The 20355-nt window shown below is 39.8% G+C and overlaps 1 protein-coding gene across 5 annotated transcripts in view; it reads left to right on the forward strand.

Moving 5' to 3' along the window:
- The window catches only part of LOC132404055 (protein-tyrosine sulfotransferase 2-like), an 84752-nt gene extending 66006 nt beyond the window's left edge, over positions 1-18746 (forward strand). For 4 of the 5 annotated variants that reach the window (XM_059988035.1, XM_059988034.1, XM_059988037.1 and 1 more), the window contains 4 exons: positions 7817-8758; positions 14215-14413; positions 17668-17718; positions 18697-18746. In XM_059988035.1, coding sequence (XP_059844018.1) covers positions 7899-8758; positions 14215-14413; positions 17668-17718; positions 18697-18729 — 1143 coding nt within the window. In that variant the 5' untranslated portion in view covers positions 7817-7898 and the 3' untranslated portion in view covers positions 18730-18746. Of the gene's footprint in view, positions 1-7816; positions 8759-14214; positions 14414-16641; positions 16728-17667; positions 17719-18696 lie in introns of all 5 variants that reach the window. The other variant, XR_009515415.1, reaches the window with a different exon arrangement.
- Positions 18747-20355: the final 1609 nt, after the last annotated feature.

The following is a 20355-nucleotide window of genomic DNA, read 5'->3' on the forward strand; positions in this document are numbered from 1 at the left end:
CAATGGGGACGGGAGAGGTTCCGGAGGATTGGAGGGTTGCGGATGTTGTTCCTTTATTCAAGAAAGGGAGTAGAGATAGCCCAGGAAATTACAGACCAGTGAGTCTTACCTCAGTGGCTGGTAGGTTGATGGAGAAGATCCTGAGAGGCAGGATTTATGAACATTTGGAGAGGTATAATATGATTAGTAGTCAGCCTGGCTTTGTAAAGGGCAGGTCGTGCTTCATGAGCCTGATTGAATTTTTTGAGGATGTGACTAAACACATTGATGAAGGAAGAGTAGTAGATGTAGTGTATGACCCCCATGCAAGGCTTACCGAGAAAGTAAGGAGGCATGGGATCCAAGGGAGTGCTTCAGGGATCTGTTCTGGGACCCTTACTCTTTGTGATTTTTATAAATGACCTGGATGAGGAAGTGGAGGGATGGGTTAGCAGGTTTGCTGATGACACAAAGGTTGGAGGTGTTGTGGATAGTGTAAAGGACTGTCAGAGGTTACAGCGGGACATTGATAGGATGCAAAACTGGGCTGAAAATTAGCAGATGGAGTTCAACACAGATAAGTGTGAAGTGGTTGATTTTGGTAGGTAAAATATGATGGCAGAATATAGTTTAATTGTAAGACTCTTGGCAGTGTGGAGAATCAGAGGGATCTTGGGGTCCGAGTCCATAGAACACTCAAAGCAACTGCGCAGGTTGACTCTGTGGTTAAGAAGGCCTATGGTGTATTGGCCTTCATCAGTCGTGGAACTGAGCTTAGGAGCTGAGAGGTAATGTTGCAGCTATATAGGACCCTGGTCAGACCCCACTTGGAGTATTGTGCTCAGTTCTGGTTGCCTCACTACAGGAAGGATTTGGAAGCCATAGAAAGGGTGCAGAGGAAATTTACAAGGATGTTGCCTGGATTGGGAAGCATGTCTTATGAGAATAGGTAGAGTGAACTCAGCCTTTTCTCCTTGGAACAAAGGAGGATGAGAGGTGACTTGATAGGGGTGTATAAGGTGATGAGAGGTATTGATCGTGTGGATAGTCAGAGGCTTAAGGAGATTAAGGAAAACATTTTTGTTGGTCCACAAATCAAACAGGTCATCAATGGCAAGCAATTTGAAGAATTTCTAGTGGGACTGGAGAAAATCACATGGAAGGCACTTAAGGAAGTTGTTGAAATTTTTCTTGGCATCTACAGAGCACCAAACTACATGCAGCTGGTTGAAAGCATGCTTCAAGCATATAAAACCATGATATGTAACGTGTCACTTAAATTCATTTTCTGCATTCCCATTTAGACTTCTTCCCTGCAAATCTTGGTGCAGTTAGTGACGAGCATGGTGAAAGGTTTCACCAGGACATTATGGTCATGGAGAAAAGATACTAGGGCAACTGGAATCCATCAATGCTGGAGAATTATTGTTGGACACTTAAGCGAGAAGCTCAGACACTGAGTACAAATAAAAATCATTAACAAAATACTTTTAACTTAGTTGAACTATTGCAAAGCATTGGCACCATTATGCAATTAAACACATTATATTCAATAAAAGTTAATTTGTTTCTCTGGATTCCTACGTGATACAAGTAGTCTGAAATTATATTTGTGTTCATCTTCAAGCAGTCTATCATAAACAAAAAAAAATTCTGAGCAAGCAACACTTTTGAAAAAATTTGTTGTCCAGTGTTAATTCTAATTTTAAAATTACCGTCATGTGACTTAAACTAAACTCTAAGTTGGCAGACTTACAAATGGTCATGCAACTACCCAAAAATAAATTTTGTTTCATTGTAGAGAATAGCTTTAAAAATTTTGTTTCAATAACATTATAAGGCCACAAATAATGAAAACACTTTACCATTGAAAAATTAATACTTTTAGATAATAGTCCATGTAGTCCTTCCTAAGTTTTTACGTAATCTATGACCTGAATAAAAATTTCTGCAAAAATCATGTTTGTTAGAGTTGGGATAAGATTCATACCTTACACATAGTAAGGTTGGCATCAAGTCTTTACCAAATGTGTGAACCCATTCCTGGCTACTGTCAGTATGTAAATAACTGCTGACAAATGAATGAACACGGCCCAATAATAAGAATTTCATTGGTTTGTTAGTAGTTATTTACATATGTAAAATGTTTTCCCTATCTTCAATCAGCCACGTTTTCTGATCCATACTGTGCTTCTGTGGATCATTTTATGTTTTGTAATGACTGTTGCATGAATCATTGTTTTTAGATAAAACCTCCTGAGTATTTGTTAGTTTGTCCATTTATAGGAACTCAGTGACAAGATGGGCTTCTTCCAGCCTGGATATCTACCTCAAGACTTGTCATCTTGCTGAGACATCAGACTATTATGTGAAAGGCATTCATGAGATCTCCAACCCTCTTTCAGATAACATTATTTTTTTTTATTTCTAGCTCTATTCCAATGATAAACTAAATGCTTGTCTTCAGTGCAGGGCTGAGCTAGCTGCCATTAGTGAGGTCTACATGAGTAGACATGAGTCACAGTGTGTAAGTGCACTTGTAAGGTAACTGGGCCCCTCAAAATCCTAATTATTTCTTATCAGGATTTAATTACATACTTTACTAATTATGATGCATTTAACTCTTATTTATTGTGAAACTAATGGAAGATATTTTCTAGATTTTCCATTATGGGTTGTTTGTAAAGTATCACTAAAGTGATTTGCTCTACAGAGTATGTTGTAAATTGCACTCTGTATCAAACAGATGAAGTACGAGTTTCTAGTTGAAAATGTTCACAGATCCATTTGGTACAGATTTTTCTATTGATTTGAGAGATTCTCAAAAGTGTCTCAAGGCCACTTTCCATGGAACTTCATTTGTAGTTATTGTTGATGGTAAACTGCATCTCTCAGAGAGGCGGGAAAGAAACATGCCTTGTCTCAAAGAAGAATTATAGGTAACACAGGAAAAGCTCCCTTCAACTTGGTTTTTAAAGTGACAAGCATGTACACGGCCTATTTTAGCATTTGCTGGACAGCATTAACTCAGGATCAGCATGTTTTTATATTGTTTTATTTCTACACAAAATCAATTGTAAAATCCAACTATCATTGAAGTCAACAAAATAACATTACATTTATATAATGTCCAATTCACATTATATAAGAAAAATAAATAGAAAAATGTTTTAAGCTTTTGGTGAGGCCCTCCGTAACAAAACAAAAGAGGGAGGCATTTGTTCTCATCAAGATGAAGATTATTAATGCCAGGAGAAAGATTACTATTACTATTTTGGGCACATATTATACAAACCCCATTTCCAGAAAAGTTGGGATATTTTCCAAAATGCAATAAAAACAAAAATCTGTGATATGTTAATTCACGTGAACCCTTATTTAACTGACAAAAGTACAAAGAAAAGATTTTCAATAGTTTTACTGACCAACTTAATTGTATTTTGTAAATAAACACAAATTTAGAATTTGATGGCTGCAACACACTCAACAAAAGTTGGGACAGAGTTAAAATAAGATTGAAAAGCGCACAGAATATTCAAGTAACACTGGTCTGGAAGACTCCACATTAAGCAGGCTAATTGGTAGCAGGTGAGGTATCATGACTGGGTATAAAAGTAGCGTCCATGAAAGGCTCAGTCTTTGCAAGCAAGGATGGGTCGTGGCTCAGCCCTTTGTGCCAAAATTCATGAGAGAATTGTCAGTCAGTTCAAAAGGAACATTTCCCAATGCAAGATTGCAGAGAATTCAGGTCTTTCAACATCTATAGTACATAATATTGTGAGCAGATTCAGAGTATTCAGAGACATCTCAGTGCGTAAAGGGCAAGGTCGGAAACCACTGTTGAATGCGCGTGATCTTCGAGCCTTCAGGCGCCATTGCCTAAGAAACCGTCATGCTACTGTGACAATTACAGCCACTTGGGCTTGGGAGTACTTCGGAAAACCATTGTCACTTAACACTGTCTGTCGCTGCATCCAGAATTGCAACTTGAAACTGTATTACACAAGGAGGAAGCCATACATCAACTCTATGCAGAAACGCCGGCAAGTTCTCTGGGCCCGAGCTCATCTCAGATGGACCGAAAGACTGTGGAACTCTGCTGTGGTCAGATGAGTCCACATTTCAGCTAGTTTTCGGAAAAAACGGGTGTTGAGTTCTCCGTGCCAAAGATGTAAATGACCATCCTGATTGTTATCAGCGAAAGGTGCAAAAGCCAGCATCTGTGATGGTATGGGGGTGCATCAGTGCCCACGGCATGGGTGAGTTGCATGTATGTGAAGGTACCATTGACTCTGAGGCGTATATTAGGATTTTAGAGAGACATACGTTGCCATCAAGGCGACGTCTCTTCCTGGGACGTCCATGCGTATTTCAGCAGGACAATGCCAGACCACATTCTGCACAGGCTACAACAGCGTGGCTTTGTAGACACAGAGTGCGTGTGTTTGACTGGCCTGCTGCCAGTCCAGATCTATCTCCTATTGAAAATGTGTGGCGTATCATGAAGAGAACCAGACAATGGAGACCACGGACTGTTGAGCAGCTGAAGTCTTATATCAAGCAAGAATGGACAAAATTTCCAATTGCAAATCTACTACAATTAGTATCCTTAGTTCCAAAATGATTAAAAAGTTTTATTAAAAGGAAAGTTGACATAAAACAATGGTAAACATGCCTCTGTCCCAACTTTTGTTGAGTGTTTTGCAGCCATCAAATTCTAAATTTGTGTTTATTTACAAAATAATATTAAGTTGGTCAGTAAAACTATTGAAAATCTTTTCTTTGTACTTTTGTCAGTTAAATAAAGGTTCACGTGAATTAACATATCACAGATTTTTGTTATTATTGCATTTTGGAAAATATCCCAACTTTTCTGGAAATGTGGTTTGTAGAATACATCATGCTCTATCGTCCATAAGAGATTTTGTTCAACGAACTTCAGAATCTCTTACTGCCTGCCCTCCTCCTTATCTTCAATCTTGAGGGTACCATTCAATTTTAGTTTCCAAGTAGCCATTCTAAGACTTTTTTATTTGATTGGCAGTTTTTACAGGTTCTTTATTTACAGAATCATATGGATCTGCATTATAATATATACAGGTGTCCCCTGCTTTATAAATGTTCACTTTATGCCACTTTGCTTTTACAAAAGACCTACATTAGTAACACAAGTGAATCTGCAGATGCTGGAAATAAATAAAAACACAAAATGCTGGCAGAGCTCAGCAGGCTAGACAGCATCTAAAGGAGGAGGTAGTGACGATGTTTCAGGCGGAAACCCTTCATCAGGAGTGAAGTAACATGGGATGGTCGAGGGGGGATAAGAAGTAGGGGGAGGGATGAAGTAGAGAGCTGGGAAATAGGCTAGGGGGAAGGTGGAGAATTATGGGAAATAAAAGAGAAAGAAAGGTAGGACGGGGGGGGGGGGTAGAGATTATAGTGAGGGGGGGAAAGAGTGAGAAAGAGAACCAGACTAAAATTATAGATAGGGATGGGGTAAGGGGGGCCAGGGGTATCAACGGAGGTCTGTGAGTTGAATGTTCATGCCGGCAGGTAGGAAGCTACCTAGGCAGGAGATAAGGTTTTGCTCCAACAACCTGCGTGTGGCCTCATCTTGACGGTAGAGGAGGCCATGGACAGACTTATCGGAGTGGGAGAGGTCTGTGGAATTGAAGTGTGTGGCCACAGGGAGATCCCGCCACTGCTGGAGGACTGAGCGCCGGTGTTTGGTGAAATGGTCTCCCAGTCTGTGGCGGGTCTCCCTAATGTATAAATGGCCACATTGGGAGCACCGGATACAGTATATCACCCCAGTTGACTCGCAGGTTAAGTGGTGCCTCACCTGAAAGGACTGTCTGGGGCCTAGGATGGTGGTGAGGAAAGAAGTGTGGGAGCAGGTGTAGCACTTCTTCCATTTGCAGGGATAAGTGCCTGGAGGGAGGTCGGTGGGAAGGGATGGGGGGGGGAATGAATGGACAAGGGAATCGCGTAGGGAGCGTCTACTACAAACTTACAGACTCTCACAGCTACCTAGCCTATTCCTCCTCCCACCGTCTCCTGCAAAAATGCTATCCCTTTCTCTCAATTTCTCCGCCTCCGCCGTATCTGCTCTCAGGATGAGGCCTTTCATTCTAGGACAAAGGAGATGTCTTCCTTTTTTAAAGAAAGGGGCTTCCCTTCATCCACTATCAACTCTGCCCTCCATCGCATCTCCCGTATTTCACGCACCTCTGCCCTCACTCCATCCCCTCACCAGCCCACCAGGGATAGAGTCCCCCTAGTCCTCACCTATCACCCTACCAGCCTACAGATCCAACGTATAATCCCTCCTACGGGATCCCACCACCAGACACATCTTCCCCTCCCCCCACTCTTGGCTTTCCGCAGGGATCGCTCCCTACGCGATTCCCTTGTCCATTCATTGCCCCCCCCCCCCCATCCCTCCATCCCTTCCCACCGACCTCCCTCCAGGCACTTATCCCTGCAAACGGAAGAAGTGCTACACCTGCCCCCACACTTCTTCCCTCACCACCATCCTAGGCCCCAGACAGTCCTTTCAGGTGAGGCACCACTACACCTGCGAGTCAACTGGGGTGATATACTGTATCCAGTGCTCCCGATGTGGCCATTTATACATTGGGGAGACCCGCCGCAGACTGGGAGACCGTTTCGCCGAACACCGGCGCTCAGTCTTCCAGCAGTGGTGGGATCTCCCTGTGGCCACACACTTCAATTCCACAGACCACTCCCACTCCAATATGTCTGTCTATGGCCTCCTCTACCATCAAGATGAGACCACACGCAGGTTGATGGAGCAATACCTTATCTCCTGCCTTGGTAGCTTCCTACCTGCCGGCATGAACATTCAACTCACAGACCTCCGTTGATACCCCTGGCCCCCCTTACCCCATCCCTATCTATAATTTTAGTCTGGCTCTCTTTCTCTTTTGTCCCCCTCACTATAATCTCCCCCCAGCCCTACCTTTCTTTCTCTTTTTATTTCCCATAATTCTCCACCCATTTCCCTTCAGCCTATCTCTACCTCATCCCTCCCCCCACTTCTTATCCCCCCTCGACCATCCCATGTTACTTCACTCCTGATGAAGGGTTTCAGCCGGAATTGTCGTTATTACCTCCTCCCATAGATGCTGTCTGGCCTGCTGAGTTCTGCCATCATTTTGTGTTTTTATTTTTTTTACCTACATTAATAACCTGTTTTCACATTACAAAGAGGATTTTCGCTTTTACAAAAATCTTTCCCATATAAATTAATGGTTCTTTGCTTTATGCCATTTCAGTTTAAGAAAGGTTTCATAGGAACGCTGTACCTTTGTAAAGTGGGGGACACCTGTATAATAATCCTTGAAATAAATAAAGACAAAGACAAATAAATAAAGACAAAGGAAGCTGATGCTCAGAACCCAATTTTTCATTAACTAATTTGTGAATGGTATCAAGGACATATTGTCCCTCTTGTATGCCCCATATTTGACAGTCATGGGTGCTTGACAGTCATAGTTTCCTTAGTGTAAATTTGCATCTAAGAAATTTTTAAACATGCATTGTTGTTTCTTGTATGCTACTGTTTTATATGCTGTGTTAATCAGAGCACCATTAATATTACACAATTGCCATGAACTATTTTAACTGAGCACTTTTACTAAAGGCAGTAATTTCTGGTCTGTGGTGTCCCATGATTTCACATGTCCTGCAGAAGTGCACCCTTAAGAAAATGATCCAGCCTCAATAATATTAAAATAAAGAAGTTTGTCAGCATTACTGAAGATGGAAGGAGCTATGTTAATGTTAAGTGACCTGTTTTTTTTTTGCCTTTTAGATGTGCATTGAAAGCCTGCTGAAATGAGCAAAATACATGGAAGCTGAAAACAGTGCCAAGCTGAAAAGTTAAATTATCAAATATGCGTATCAGCATGAGAAGGGTTGTTCTGCTCCTTTGCTGTGCTGTTGCTACAATAATGGTATTTCATATGGGCCAGCACATGTGGGAGTGTCAACAAATACTAAATGAGAACGGAGGATGGTTTCATGGCCGACGAACACACAGCATGATGAAACCTGAAAAGGAAGAATTTGTCATGTATAATTCAAACCACATTGAATATCGCTACAGTAAAAATATGCCCCTAATCTTCATAGGCGGAGTCCCACGAAGTGGGACAACATTAATGCGAGCCATGATGGATGCACATCCTGACATCCGCTGTGGTGAAGAAACACGGATCATCCCACGTGTGCTGGCCATGCGTCAGGTGTGGTCTAAATCAGAACGTGAAAGGATGCGCTTGAATGAAGCAGGAGTGACGGACCTGGTCCTGGACTCAGCATTGCAAGCATTTATCTTAGAAGTAATTGCAAAACATGGTGAACCTGCAAAATATTTGTGCAATAAAGACCCTTTCACCTTAAAGTCTCTAAATTATCTATCAAGACTGTTCTCAAACTCTAAATTTATATTAATGATCCGAGATGGACGAGCCTCTGTGCACTCAATGATTACAAGAAAAGTGACGATTGCTGGATTTGATCTTAGTAGCTACAGAGATTGTATAATCAAGTGGAACAAGGCTATTGAAATTATGTATAGCCAGTGTATGGAGGTGGGATCCTCCAGGTGTCTCTCAGTTTATTATGAACAGCTGGTATTGCATCCTAAAAAGACAATGGAGAAGATCATGACATTTTTGGATATTCCATGGAGTGATGCTGTACTGCATCATGAAGAATTAATAGGAAAAGCAGGAGGTGTCTCACTTTCAAAGTGTGTTTGTATTTTGTGTTTTTCTTTCCCCCTCCTTTCCTTGAAGACATTGTGTGGATATGCTACACTTCAGTTGCAGGACCAGTACTAAAAGCTTATTTAAGTGGTGAACATCACAGCTGAGCCTTTAGCCATGCCATGTCCACTGATATTGGATACCAATAGATCAATATATTTCACAGTAAGAACTTTGCTAAACTTCTCTCAGCACAGTGATTCCATAGCTAATCATAGCAACCACACTGCTTTCTGCCTGTCCAGAGCAGCTAACCTGGGACAGAATTGGATTTGTAAAGTTTTGTTTGAATGGTAGTATTTATTCTTAATGTGTATTTTAATTAAAGCAAAGGAACATGATACAGACAAAGTGTTGGTACCATTGAATTCAGTGGCGACATATTGGTGTTACTCAAGTTTTGGAAGAAAGCAATAAGTTGGTAAATTGGTTTTACTGTCATACATACAGTGGAAATTTGTTTTACATGCTGATGAAACATCATTTAATTGCAGCTATGTATTAAGATAGCACAAGGGAATACAGAATAATGTGTTACAGTTACTGATGAAGTGCAGTATATGTAAACAATATGGTGCAAGGCCTTAACAAGGTAGACGCTGAGGTCAGGAGTCCCTCTTATCATACTAGGGAACTATTTAATAGTCTTATAACAGTGGAGTATAAGTCCTTCTTGAACTTGGTGTGTGCTTTCAGGCTTTGTATCTTCTCCCTGATGATGGGGTGGGGGGGGGGGGAGTGTCGCGGTGAATGTCAGGAATGGGCTGGGTTGTTGATTATGCTGGCTGCTTTACCGAGGCAGTAAGAAATGTAAACAGACATTAGAGGAGAGGCTGAGCTCTGAGGAAATGAGGCTGTGCATTTCTTGCAGTCGTGGGCAGAGCAGTTGCTATAGCAAGCCATAATATATCCTGACAGGATATTTCCTATGGTACAGTACACCAATTAAAATTGAGGACCTGGCAAAATCTAGTAGAGGTGCTGTTGAATGTTTTTTGACCATGGCTTTTATGTGATTGGACCAGGACAGGCTATAACTGATGTTCACTCCTAATTACATGAAGCTCACAATTCTTCTGACCTCAGCACCATTGATGTAAACAGGAGCCCTTCCCTTCTTGAGGTAAATGGCTGGCTCTTATTCTACTGGCATTGAGGGAAAGGTCGTTGTCATGAGACATCCACAGGTTCTCCATCTCCTTCCTGTACTCTGACTCATCAGTGTTTGCGATTCAGCCCACTATGGTAGTATCATCTGCAAATGTAGATGGAATTAGAGTAGAATCTAGCTACGCAGTTGTGCGTGTATAGAGAGTAGAATAGGGGGCTGAGTTTGCAGTCTTTTGCTGCACCAATGTTGAACATAATTGTGCCTATCCTTACTGATTGCAGTCTGTTGATCAGGAAGTCAAAGATCCAGTTGCAAAGGGAGGTGTCAAGTGCCAGATATGGGAGTGTGCAGATGCATTTGCTTGAAATTGTTATGTTGAAGGTGAAGATATAGTCGATTAACAATTGTCCGCTATCTGGTGTTTAGCTCTTGTAATGTCAGTTACGTTAAAATTGGGAATTGAGAGCTGCATAGCAGAACAGTTCATAGAGGAGATACCTTGGAGTACTAAATGTTTGGGTTCAATTCTGACCTTGTGTATGCCCGTGTTAAGTTTGCACATTCTGTTGAAGACCATGTGGGTTCTCAATGATGTGGTTGATAGAACTGACCACTGTAAATTTCCCTTGGTGTGTAGGTGAGTTCATGAGAATGTAGGAAGAATTTTTTTAAAAAAAGTTCAGTGTAAATCGGTATGTGATGTACATTGTGGACTCAGTAGGCTGAAGGGCCTTTTGCATGCTGTATCTATGATCTATGACAAGGGGGTGGCTTTGGAAGACTTGTGACTAGAGAGTTATTTGTATTAAAGCATGAGATAGTGGGCAGACTGTGGAGGATGAGACTTTTGAGATTAAGATGTTGCAGCAATTGAAAGTAACATTGATCAACAAGCATTTGACTGATGAGTAGTTCTTGGTGCAAGTTAGGATAAATGACAAAACTTATTAAAGTCATAGCTTTTAAGAAACATGCTAAAGGAAAACATAAGAAATAATAACAACAGTAGTTAGCCATTTGAACCCATTCCTTTTCAAAGTTCAAAGTAAATTTATTATCAAAGTACAACCCTGAGATTTTCTTGCAGGCATACTCAATAAATCCAATAACAATAATAGAATTAATGAAATACTGCACAGACAAGGTGGACAACCAGTGTACAAATACAAAAAGATTTAAAAAAAAATAAACAAATACGCAGTAAATATTGGAGAGCATGAGATGAAGAGTCTTTTAAAATGAGTCCATAGGTTGTGGGAACAGTTTAGTGATGGGGCAAGTGTAATTATGAGAAGTTATACCCTCTGGTTCAAGAGCCTGATGGTTGAGGGGTATTAACTGCTCCTGAATTTGGTAGCATGGGTCCTGAGGCTTCTGTACTTTCTTCCTGATGGTAGCAGCGAGAAGAGACCATGACTTGGGTGGCGGGTGTCCCTGATGATGGATGCTGCTTTCTTGTCACAGCGCTCAGTATCAATGTGCTCAGTGGTGGGGAAAATCCTACTTTTTGTAGGATTTTCCTTTCAAGAGCATTGGTTTTCCCATATCAGGCTGTCAGGTAATAACGAATGTTTTACTTCAGTGCCATTTTCATGCATTAATTTCATCCATTAAGAACAAAAGTAAATTTTGATCTCGTGCTGAATATACTCAGTGACTAAGCCTCTAGATTTCGTCTTGGATGAAGAAGTTTCTTGATAATTCTGTCTGGAATGGCAAAATATTTATTTTGAGATTGTGAGTCCAGACTCTAAATACTTCTTCCAAAGGAAATGTCATCCCTGCACCTACCCAGACAAGCCTCATGTGAATGTTGCATATTTCAATTGGATAAGGTCTTATTCTTCTAAATTCTAATACTGATACAGTTTGCTGTATTTGCCCTTGAACAAGAATTCTTGCCTTTCCAAGAATTAATCAAGTGAACCTTTCACATTCTTGCCGTAAGTGTATCAACATTCTAGAGATGACACATCATGTAAGTGTCCCAAATAGATTGCTCAGAGTAGATATTTAATTTGCTCTGGCTTTCAAAATGACGTCAGTGATTGGCTGCTCATTTTAAAAAAAGTTTTCTTCTTACCTGATTAGAAATACAACTTTTTACTTTAAAAGACCCATAGTTCTAATATTAAGTTAAAATTACAGTTTGAAGATCAACAGTTATTTATTTCTCAAATCAAAAGTATGTAACCTTGATCCAAATACAGTGTTTAACTAATGAGTTCTTCTGGTATTTGGTTGCTGGTGTCAGGACTGTTGTTCATCTAGCATTGTCAGTCCATGGTTTTCTTTTAAGAAAAATTCCTCAAAAGTTGCTTTGTATCCTAGCAGTGCTTTTAAATCTTTTCAATGAATAATTATTTGTTATTGGCCAATGATTGATAGATACGAGATAGATTTTATGTATAATATATATGATTAGAGGTCACTTTTTGTATTGAGAAAATCTTTTACTTTCATGCAATTAATCCTGATGTTGAGTTTTGATCTTGCTACATCTTATGCTTCAAATAAAGAGTGGCTTGAGTTCCTGAATTAACCTTTGCAAAACATTGAGTAAACAACAGTGGCACAGCCATAAATATCCAAGCTTAAGTCTTAGCTTTTGACATGCAATCCAAACTATTAATGAAATTGTTTGAAGATATTTCTTTTGAATAAGTTAAAAGAACTTGTGAAAGATTGTTTATTTTCTGTATATTTTGAATTGTATGTTTTTCAATCTGTAGTTTATAGAACATGGATCAGCAGTCCCTTTGGCACGTGATGTCTATGCCAACTGTGATGCCAGTCCATATTCCTCCATTCCATGGATGTAAATGTACCTGTATAAATTACTTAAATGTTACTACTATATCAGCTTCCAGCATTCCCTGTTAGCATAATCCAGGCATCTACCACATTGTTAATTTACACAATCTTGCTTCACAAATCTACTATTAGACTTTTCCCCCCTCTCACTTTAACCTAAGCTCTCTGGTGTGTGACATTTCTATCCTGGAGAAAATGTCTCTGACTACCTGAACTATGTCTCTCATAATTTTGTAAACTTTTACTAGGTTTCCCCTCAACCTCCAGTGTTCCGGAGAAAACAATCCAAGCTTGTCTAATCTCTTCTCATAGCTAATGCACTCTAATTGAGGAAACCTGAAGAACCTCTTCTACAAACTCTCAAGTCTCTACATCCTTCTTGTAATGTGTTGACTAGAATTGCCCAGAATACTACAAACTAACTGAAGCTGTGTACATCATGTCTCATCGTGTATCAGCCTACCATGAAGGGCTTCAAATATCTTACTAAGCCTGTATAGATAACTTCATTACTCATCTTAGTCACCTTCTCAAAAAAATCTCTCATCAAGTTTGTCAGGCATGACCTGCCCTGCACAGAGCCATGCTTACTATGATGCTTTACAAATGCACACAAGTCCTGTCCTTAAGAATCCTCTCCACTAAATTACCTACCCCTGATGCAAGATTTACTGGTCTATAATTTGCTGGATTATCTCTGTTGCCTTTCTTAAACAAATCAATAATGTTGGCTGCCCACCAGGTCTCTGGGACCTCACCTATACTAGAGAAGATACAAAAATATCTCTCAAATCCCCAGCAACCTCCAACATGCCTTCTTGCCTCACCCCTCTCAGTAACTGAGATAGATGTTATTAGGCCCAAGGTGTTTGCCTAATCTAATGTTTTTCAGGAGGCCAAATACTAACTCCTTGCTACCAAAATTCCATTGAATATTAGCATTCCCCATGCTCATCCTGATATCCTTCATTTCCTTCTCCTTGGTGAATACTAATACCAAGTATTTATTTTGTACCGTACACTGGCTCCAGGCATAAATTTTCTCCTTTATCCTTGAGTCATCCTTCCCTCTCCCTAGCTGCCCAGTTGCTTTTAATGTATAAAATGTCTTGGGTATTTGCAGTATCCTACTCACCGAAGATATCCCAGGGCCCTGGATGATTTCAGTTTTCTAAAACTTAAATAATGATTTTTTTTCTCTGACTAAATATTCCAATATATATTTTATAGCATTGTTTTGACTAGTCAAATGTGGAAAAGTAATTCTACTGAGGATGGGCAGGATACAGAGGATCAAATTGAATTAATGATGAGCAGCTGGGGATCCTAGAAAATCCCAGCCACCATCAAAAGAGCCTCAGGAAAACTGATCAAGTCTAAGATGTTTCTTTTAAAGCTCCCACCTATGTCCCCAACCTTCCAAATTTAGGGTACTAACTAGTAGTGAATAGTAATATTTGACAGAGCTAATCATAAACCTGCTATTTTATAAAACTATTTTTTCTCCTTTTGCAGAATAGAGAGATCCACTGACCAAGTTATCAAGCCAGTTAATCTTGAGGCTTTGACCAAGTGGGTGGGACACATTCCTGATGGTGTGGTTGAGGAAATGGCAAGGATAGCACCAATGTTGGCCAAATTAGGCTATGATCCCAATGCCAATCCACCAAATTATGGAAATCCTGATGCATTAGTAATTAATAACACCAAAAAGGTATGTTCAAACATCTTACTCAAAATACTTACAGCTTTCAAGTTTTAATTTTTTTTATTGTATTGCAGATAAGGCACTTCTTGGTCTATTATTATTGTCAGTTACTGCATGTGAATGATTTATGGCTCTCAATTTGGTCCTTCTTTATGGACTTCTTAACTTGCTATCTCTTTCACTGTGGTCATGTTTGCTGCAGAGGGATTCATGTCAAGTAATTATTCTTTATTTGAATTTTCAACTGGGTCAGTGTCAAAGCCAAGCTCCATACTGTTTTCTTATGATATCTATACTTCCTAGCAAGGATTAATATCTGGTTAAAAAATGCTTCCCCTTCCTTCCCTGGAAGCAATGAGATTAAATTAAGTCTCATTCAACAATCTGCAATTTAACTTATGTCTAAAAATGGTGCAATACAGTTTTCTAATCTTAAGAATTTGATATGTAGTGAATCATGGATACTGATCAGTGCTTTATCACACTGTGAAATAATTTTCCAACTATTTCAAGAATTAATTTTTCATTGTACATTCAAAGTTTGAGGGGTTTTTTTAAGGTTGATAAGTAATGGGGCAAGGTTACTATGTTAATGTACTGGCAGCTATAATTTGTATGTTTCTGGTTATTACAAGTTTCTGTCCCCTAAATAAGTTTATATTGTTTTTCAATGGCTGAGTTGGCAGCAGCATTCTAGGGCTTCTAGAGTATGCATCAGATAAGGATATGATATCCTCTTACTTGCCCCTCGGACAGAATCCCACTAAGGAGCACCAGGCCATCGTCTCCCACACCGTCACTGACGTCATTAACTTTGGGGATCTCCTATTCACTGCCACGAACCTCATAGATCCCTCACCCAACACTTCCCATTTCTACCACCTACCCAAGATCCACAAACCTGCCTGTCCAGGTAGACCCATTATCTCTGCTTGTTGCTGCCCCCCTGAACTCATATCTGTATACCTCAAGTCAGTGTTATGCCTCCTGGTTCAGTACCTACCTACATCCGTGACACTTCACATGCTGTTGATTTTTTGAATGATTTCATGTTCCCTGGCCTTGAGCATCTTATTTTCACTGTGGATGCCAAGTCACTATACACTTCCACCTCCCACCAAGAGGCCTCAAAGCTCACAATTCCTTTCGTCATTAGACGCAACCAGTTCCCCTCAACACCACTCTCCTCCATCTGTCAGAACTTATCCTCACTCTCAATAACCCTCCCACTTCCTTCAAACAAAAGGTGTCGCGATGGGTACTCACTTGGGTCCCAGCTATGACTGCCTTTTTTTTGGCTAGGTAGAACAAGTCTGTTCTAAGTCTATGCTGGTGTCACTCCCCAACTTTTCCTTTGCTACACCAACAACTGCATCAGTACTGCATCCTACATCCATTTGGAGCCTGTCAACTTCATTAACTTTGCCTCCAATTTCCACCCTGCCCTCAAATTTATCTGATTCATTTCTGACACCTCCCTCCCCTTTCTCGATCTCCCTGTCTCTATCTCTGCAGACAGGTATCAGTAGAAAAGCTATTATAAACCTATTGACTTACAGCTACTTGGACAATACCTCTTCCCACCCTGTTACTTGTAAAAATGCCATCTGCTTCTCTCAATTCCTCCATCTTTAACACATCTGATCTAGGATGAGGCTTTTCATTCCAGAATGAAGGACATGTCCTCCTCCTTCAAAGAAAGGAGCTTCCCTTCCTCCACTGTCAACACTGCCCTCAACTGCATCCTTTTCATTTTGTGCACATCTGCCCTCACCCCATCCTCCCACAACCCCACCAGGGATAGGGTTTGTCTTGTCCTCACCTACCACCCCACCAGCCTCCATGTCCGGCACATTGTTCTCCATAACTTCTGCCATTTCCAATGGGATCCTACCACCAATCATATCTTTCCCTCCACCCCGTTTTCTGTTTCTGTATGGATTGCTCCCTTGTCCATTTGTCCCTCCCTACTGATCTCCCTCCTTGCATTTATCCTTGCAAACAGAATTAGTGCTACACCTGCCTCTACACCACCTCCGCCACTACCATTCAGGGACCCAAACAGTTCTTCCAGGTGAGGAGACACTTCTGTGGTCTCCTGTATATCAGTGAGACCCAACATACATTGGGAGACCGCTTCACTGAGCACTTTCTCTCTGTCTGCCAGAAAAAGCAGGATCTCCCAGTAGCCACCCATTTTAATTCCATTTCCCATTCTCATTCTGATATGCCAGTCCATGGGCTTCTTACTGTCGTGATGGAACTACACTCAAGTTGAAGGAGCAACACCTTGTATTTCTCGGTAGCCTCTAATCTGATGGTACGAACATTGATTTCTCAAACTTCTGGTAATATCCCCATCCCTCTTCTTTACCATTCCCCATTCCCATTTCCTTCTCTCAGCTTATCTCCTTAACTGCCCATCACCTCCCTCTGGTGCTCCTCCCCTTCTCCAGCCTTCTATCTCTTTGACCAATTAACTTCCCAGCTCTTTATCTCACTCCTACTCTTCCCAGTTTCACCTATCACCTTGTATTTCTTCCTTCCCTTCCTCTAGCTTCTTAGTCTGACTCCATCTTTTTTTTCCTCCAACCTTGATGAAGTGTCTTGACCTGAAACATCAACTGTACTTTTTTCCATAGATACTGCCTGGCCTGCTGAGTTCCTCCAGCATGTTGATATGATATTGTGGTGCCAGTTTGTAACCTAATAATGGTATTTTTTAGTAGATATGAAAAATACTGCTGGAAGAATAATGCACTGAATAAGGGGTATCTTTTCAGTACAAATTGGGGATCTTACTTAGTGGGAAAGATTTTAAAAAGATGGGAGTGCAAGTAACTTTAAGGGGACATGTTTGGATTTTTATTTTGGGTTAAAATAAGCTAGAATCACAGAAGGGCAAAACACACAGTAAGAAATACCAAACTATTTTTGATCCTTTATGATTTACTATATTGCAAATGCTTGATAGTACTATGATAAAATGGATGATACAGTCTGCAGCTCAAAATATGTTCACCAATGCCATCCACTGTAATAATGTTTTAAAGCTTGTGTTATACCTGTGTGAAATGAAGCTGAAATTGAAGACCTCACTTTCAGCAAATGGAGTTTCATTATCCTTTTGTCCCCAGCTCTGAATATTACTGACAAGTTTTCAATTCATTTAAAAATTAAAGGAATAGTGTGTGCTACTAGATTTGGTCACTGCAAACTTAAGTATAATGCTAACAAGTTTCTGTTCATGTTATCCACAGCTGTTGCAGGGTGACTTTAAAACACCTGCCAATTTGAAAGGACCTTCTCTGGTAGGTCATGTGTGTTTTGCAATCTTATTCAAGTATTTATTAATAAATTAGGTGGATTATATTCTCAAGATTTTGTCCAGTTCAAAATAGGCTTCAGTCACCAAGCCAGTAACAATTTTCACTCATTTCTGATGTTTCTATTGTCTAATAATCTGCATATATCCATTTTATAATGTTGAAAATATACATCTGTGTCTCAGGCTTTGTAAAGTTAGCATGGGTGAAATTAATCTCAATTAAGTCTGGCAGAGAATTCAGATTTTTAAAAAAATATTTGGTTGTGATCAGTCATTGGATTTTGTAAAGATCACTGTAGTGCCTCAATCCCATCCTTGCCCTCAGAATCCAGGAACCTAGTATTCTAACCAGGGCTGAACTTGTTTAGCTGGCTCCCCTTTCTTCGTTCATTGTTCATCTACTTCTTAGCTAATTTTCTTACTGTATTAGCATAAATGAGCTATATCATAATAGATCACATGGTCACCATGTAATTGACTCCAAACTGCCTTTTCATTTCAGGGCCAGATAAAGATGATCAAAAAGTGTTGGCCTTGTCAGTAATGATCACCTCCAATACAAGAACAACTGATGTTAAATTATGATCAGCTCTCTAATTAACCAACAGCTTTAAGAATTCAATAAATTCCCTCACTCTCTCTATCACTGGCTTTTAATCCTTTTTGTTACATGCAGGAATTATGTATCCTAGCATCACAACTGAGAATAACTAAGCTGTGCTTACTTTTAGCACAATCTTGGAAAATCAGTGTTTATACCTGCACTGATTAAAAATGTTATTTGCCTTTGAATAAAATTTGCATTGAGAACAAATGCAGGTTATTAAGTTGTTCCAAAAATGCTTTTGATACCTGTGTTATAATGAAAATAAGCAAGTTAGAATTCATGTATAGTATTCATTTTGTAGATTAAATAGGGCTGTGTGTCACTTAAATCTTTGTGGTTTTTTTTCTTTTATAGGTAAAGAATGCTTCCATGACTGGATCTCAGTAACAGTGCTGTAAAGACAGGTGTATATACTTTTCTTAGTACGTAGAATGTAAATTAATGATTACTTCATCTGTGACCTTTGGCGGACATGCTCTCTGTATATTAACAGACCACAATACATGCCATGCATTAAATGTCAAGTTAAGCGTAACTCCTGCTATTCTATACCTTTTTTCATTATCCAGAAAAGGTTGATAACAGGATGTAGCTTCAATACATCAAGTGTAAGGAATTTAGTTGAATAATATCAAATTTACCATTAATATTACTCATAACTTGTATATCATATTGGACAACTCTTAAAAGTTAGCTTCACTCTGGCTGAAGGTGTTCCTTTCAGATGAATTCTAATAATGGCATCTGTTTAATGTTCCTTACTTATCAGTCTTCTGCATTGGAAGAACTGGTAATGTAAGTAGGGAAGAGAAGGAAAGCCAAGATGGCCAAATGCATAGACTGCCCAACAGCCCCAATTTAATGGATAAAAACAGAGCAGCTGAATTGCCAAAACATCGCCCCTACTTATTAAGAAATGAAAATCAAAAGATTACAGATACTGGAAATCTGAAATCAAAACAGAAAATGCCAGAAACCCACAGTGACCTAACAGCATTTAACCAATTGTGATACAAACAATGAAAGCAAGTTGCATGAAGTTATTGAATTTGATGTTGTATGTTAGATAGAGGGTGAGGTGCAGTTCCTCAAGATTACTTTGGTTTAGTAATAACACTGCAGGAGGACATATGTCAGAGTAGAATGGAGAACTTAAATGACCAAAGGAATCTCAAATATGATCCTGTGGACTGAATGCAGATACTCTACAAAAAAAGCACCCAATCTGTTTCCTCATGGAGGAGATGTTATGTAGATTTAAAGCAGTACACTGAATTGGAAGAAGTGCAAATGAATTACTATTTCATCTGAATGGACTGTTGGGTCTCTGAAGAGAAAAAAAATAAAAGAACAGGTATTGCAATCCAAATATTATTCCCTGTCTTTATTGTATACTAAAAGCGCCATTACTGCATTACTGCCTAGACTACTGTCAATCTGCTGCACTAACAACTTGTATATGAAGTTCAACATCTTCAGATAGCCCGCTTTCTCTGGAATAGAACTGGCCAGTTATGCAGTAAGCCAACCATTTAGTATAATTGACTTTTGCACTTCAGTAGTATAGCCTGACTTGCTGCACATTTCTTGCAGTTCTGTATGTAACTTTTACATTGCTTCCATTGTGTTCCTTCTCTCTAACTGTTTTCATTAATCTATCAATAAGACATTTTCTTCAACAACTTGTGCCAATGGCAACCTAGGCCTTATCCTATCAAACATATTTCCTTTATCCTATCCACCCTTTGCCCTCTCTCTTTGCAATTTAAAATTGATTTCTTTCCTCTCTTGCCCAGTTCTGATGAAACAATGTAGATCTGCCACATTAATTCCTTCCACAAATGCTGCCTAACCTGATTGTTTCCAGAATTTTCTGTTTATCAAAGGAAAATGAAACAGCTCATGTTCTCATATTCAGCCTCCTAACTGGGAGGGTTGAGGGAACTCTTGTTGCTCTCCCAATCAGTCTTTGCTACCTATTGTTCTAGCTACAGCAACCTTTTCTTCACTAGT

Source organism: Hypanus sabinus, chromosome 13 (genome assembly GCF_030144855.1).
Source record: "Hypanus sabinus isolate sHypSab1 chromosome 13, sHypSab1.hap1, whole genome shotgun sequence".
Classification (NCBI taxonomy): Eukaryota; Metazoa; Chordata; class Chondrichthyes; order Myliobatiformes; family Dasyatidae; genus Hypanus; species Hypanus sabinus.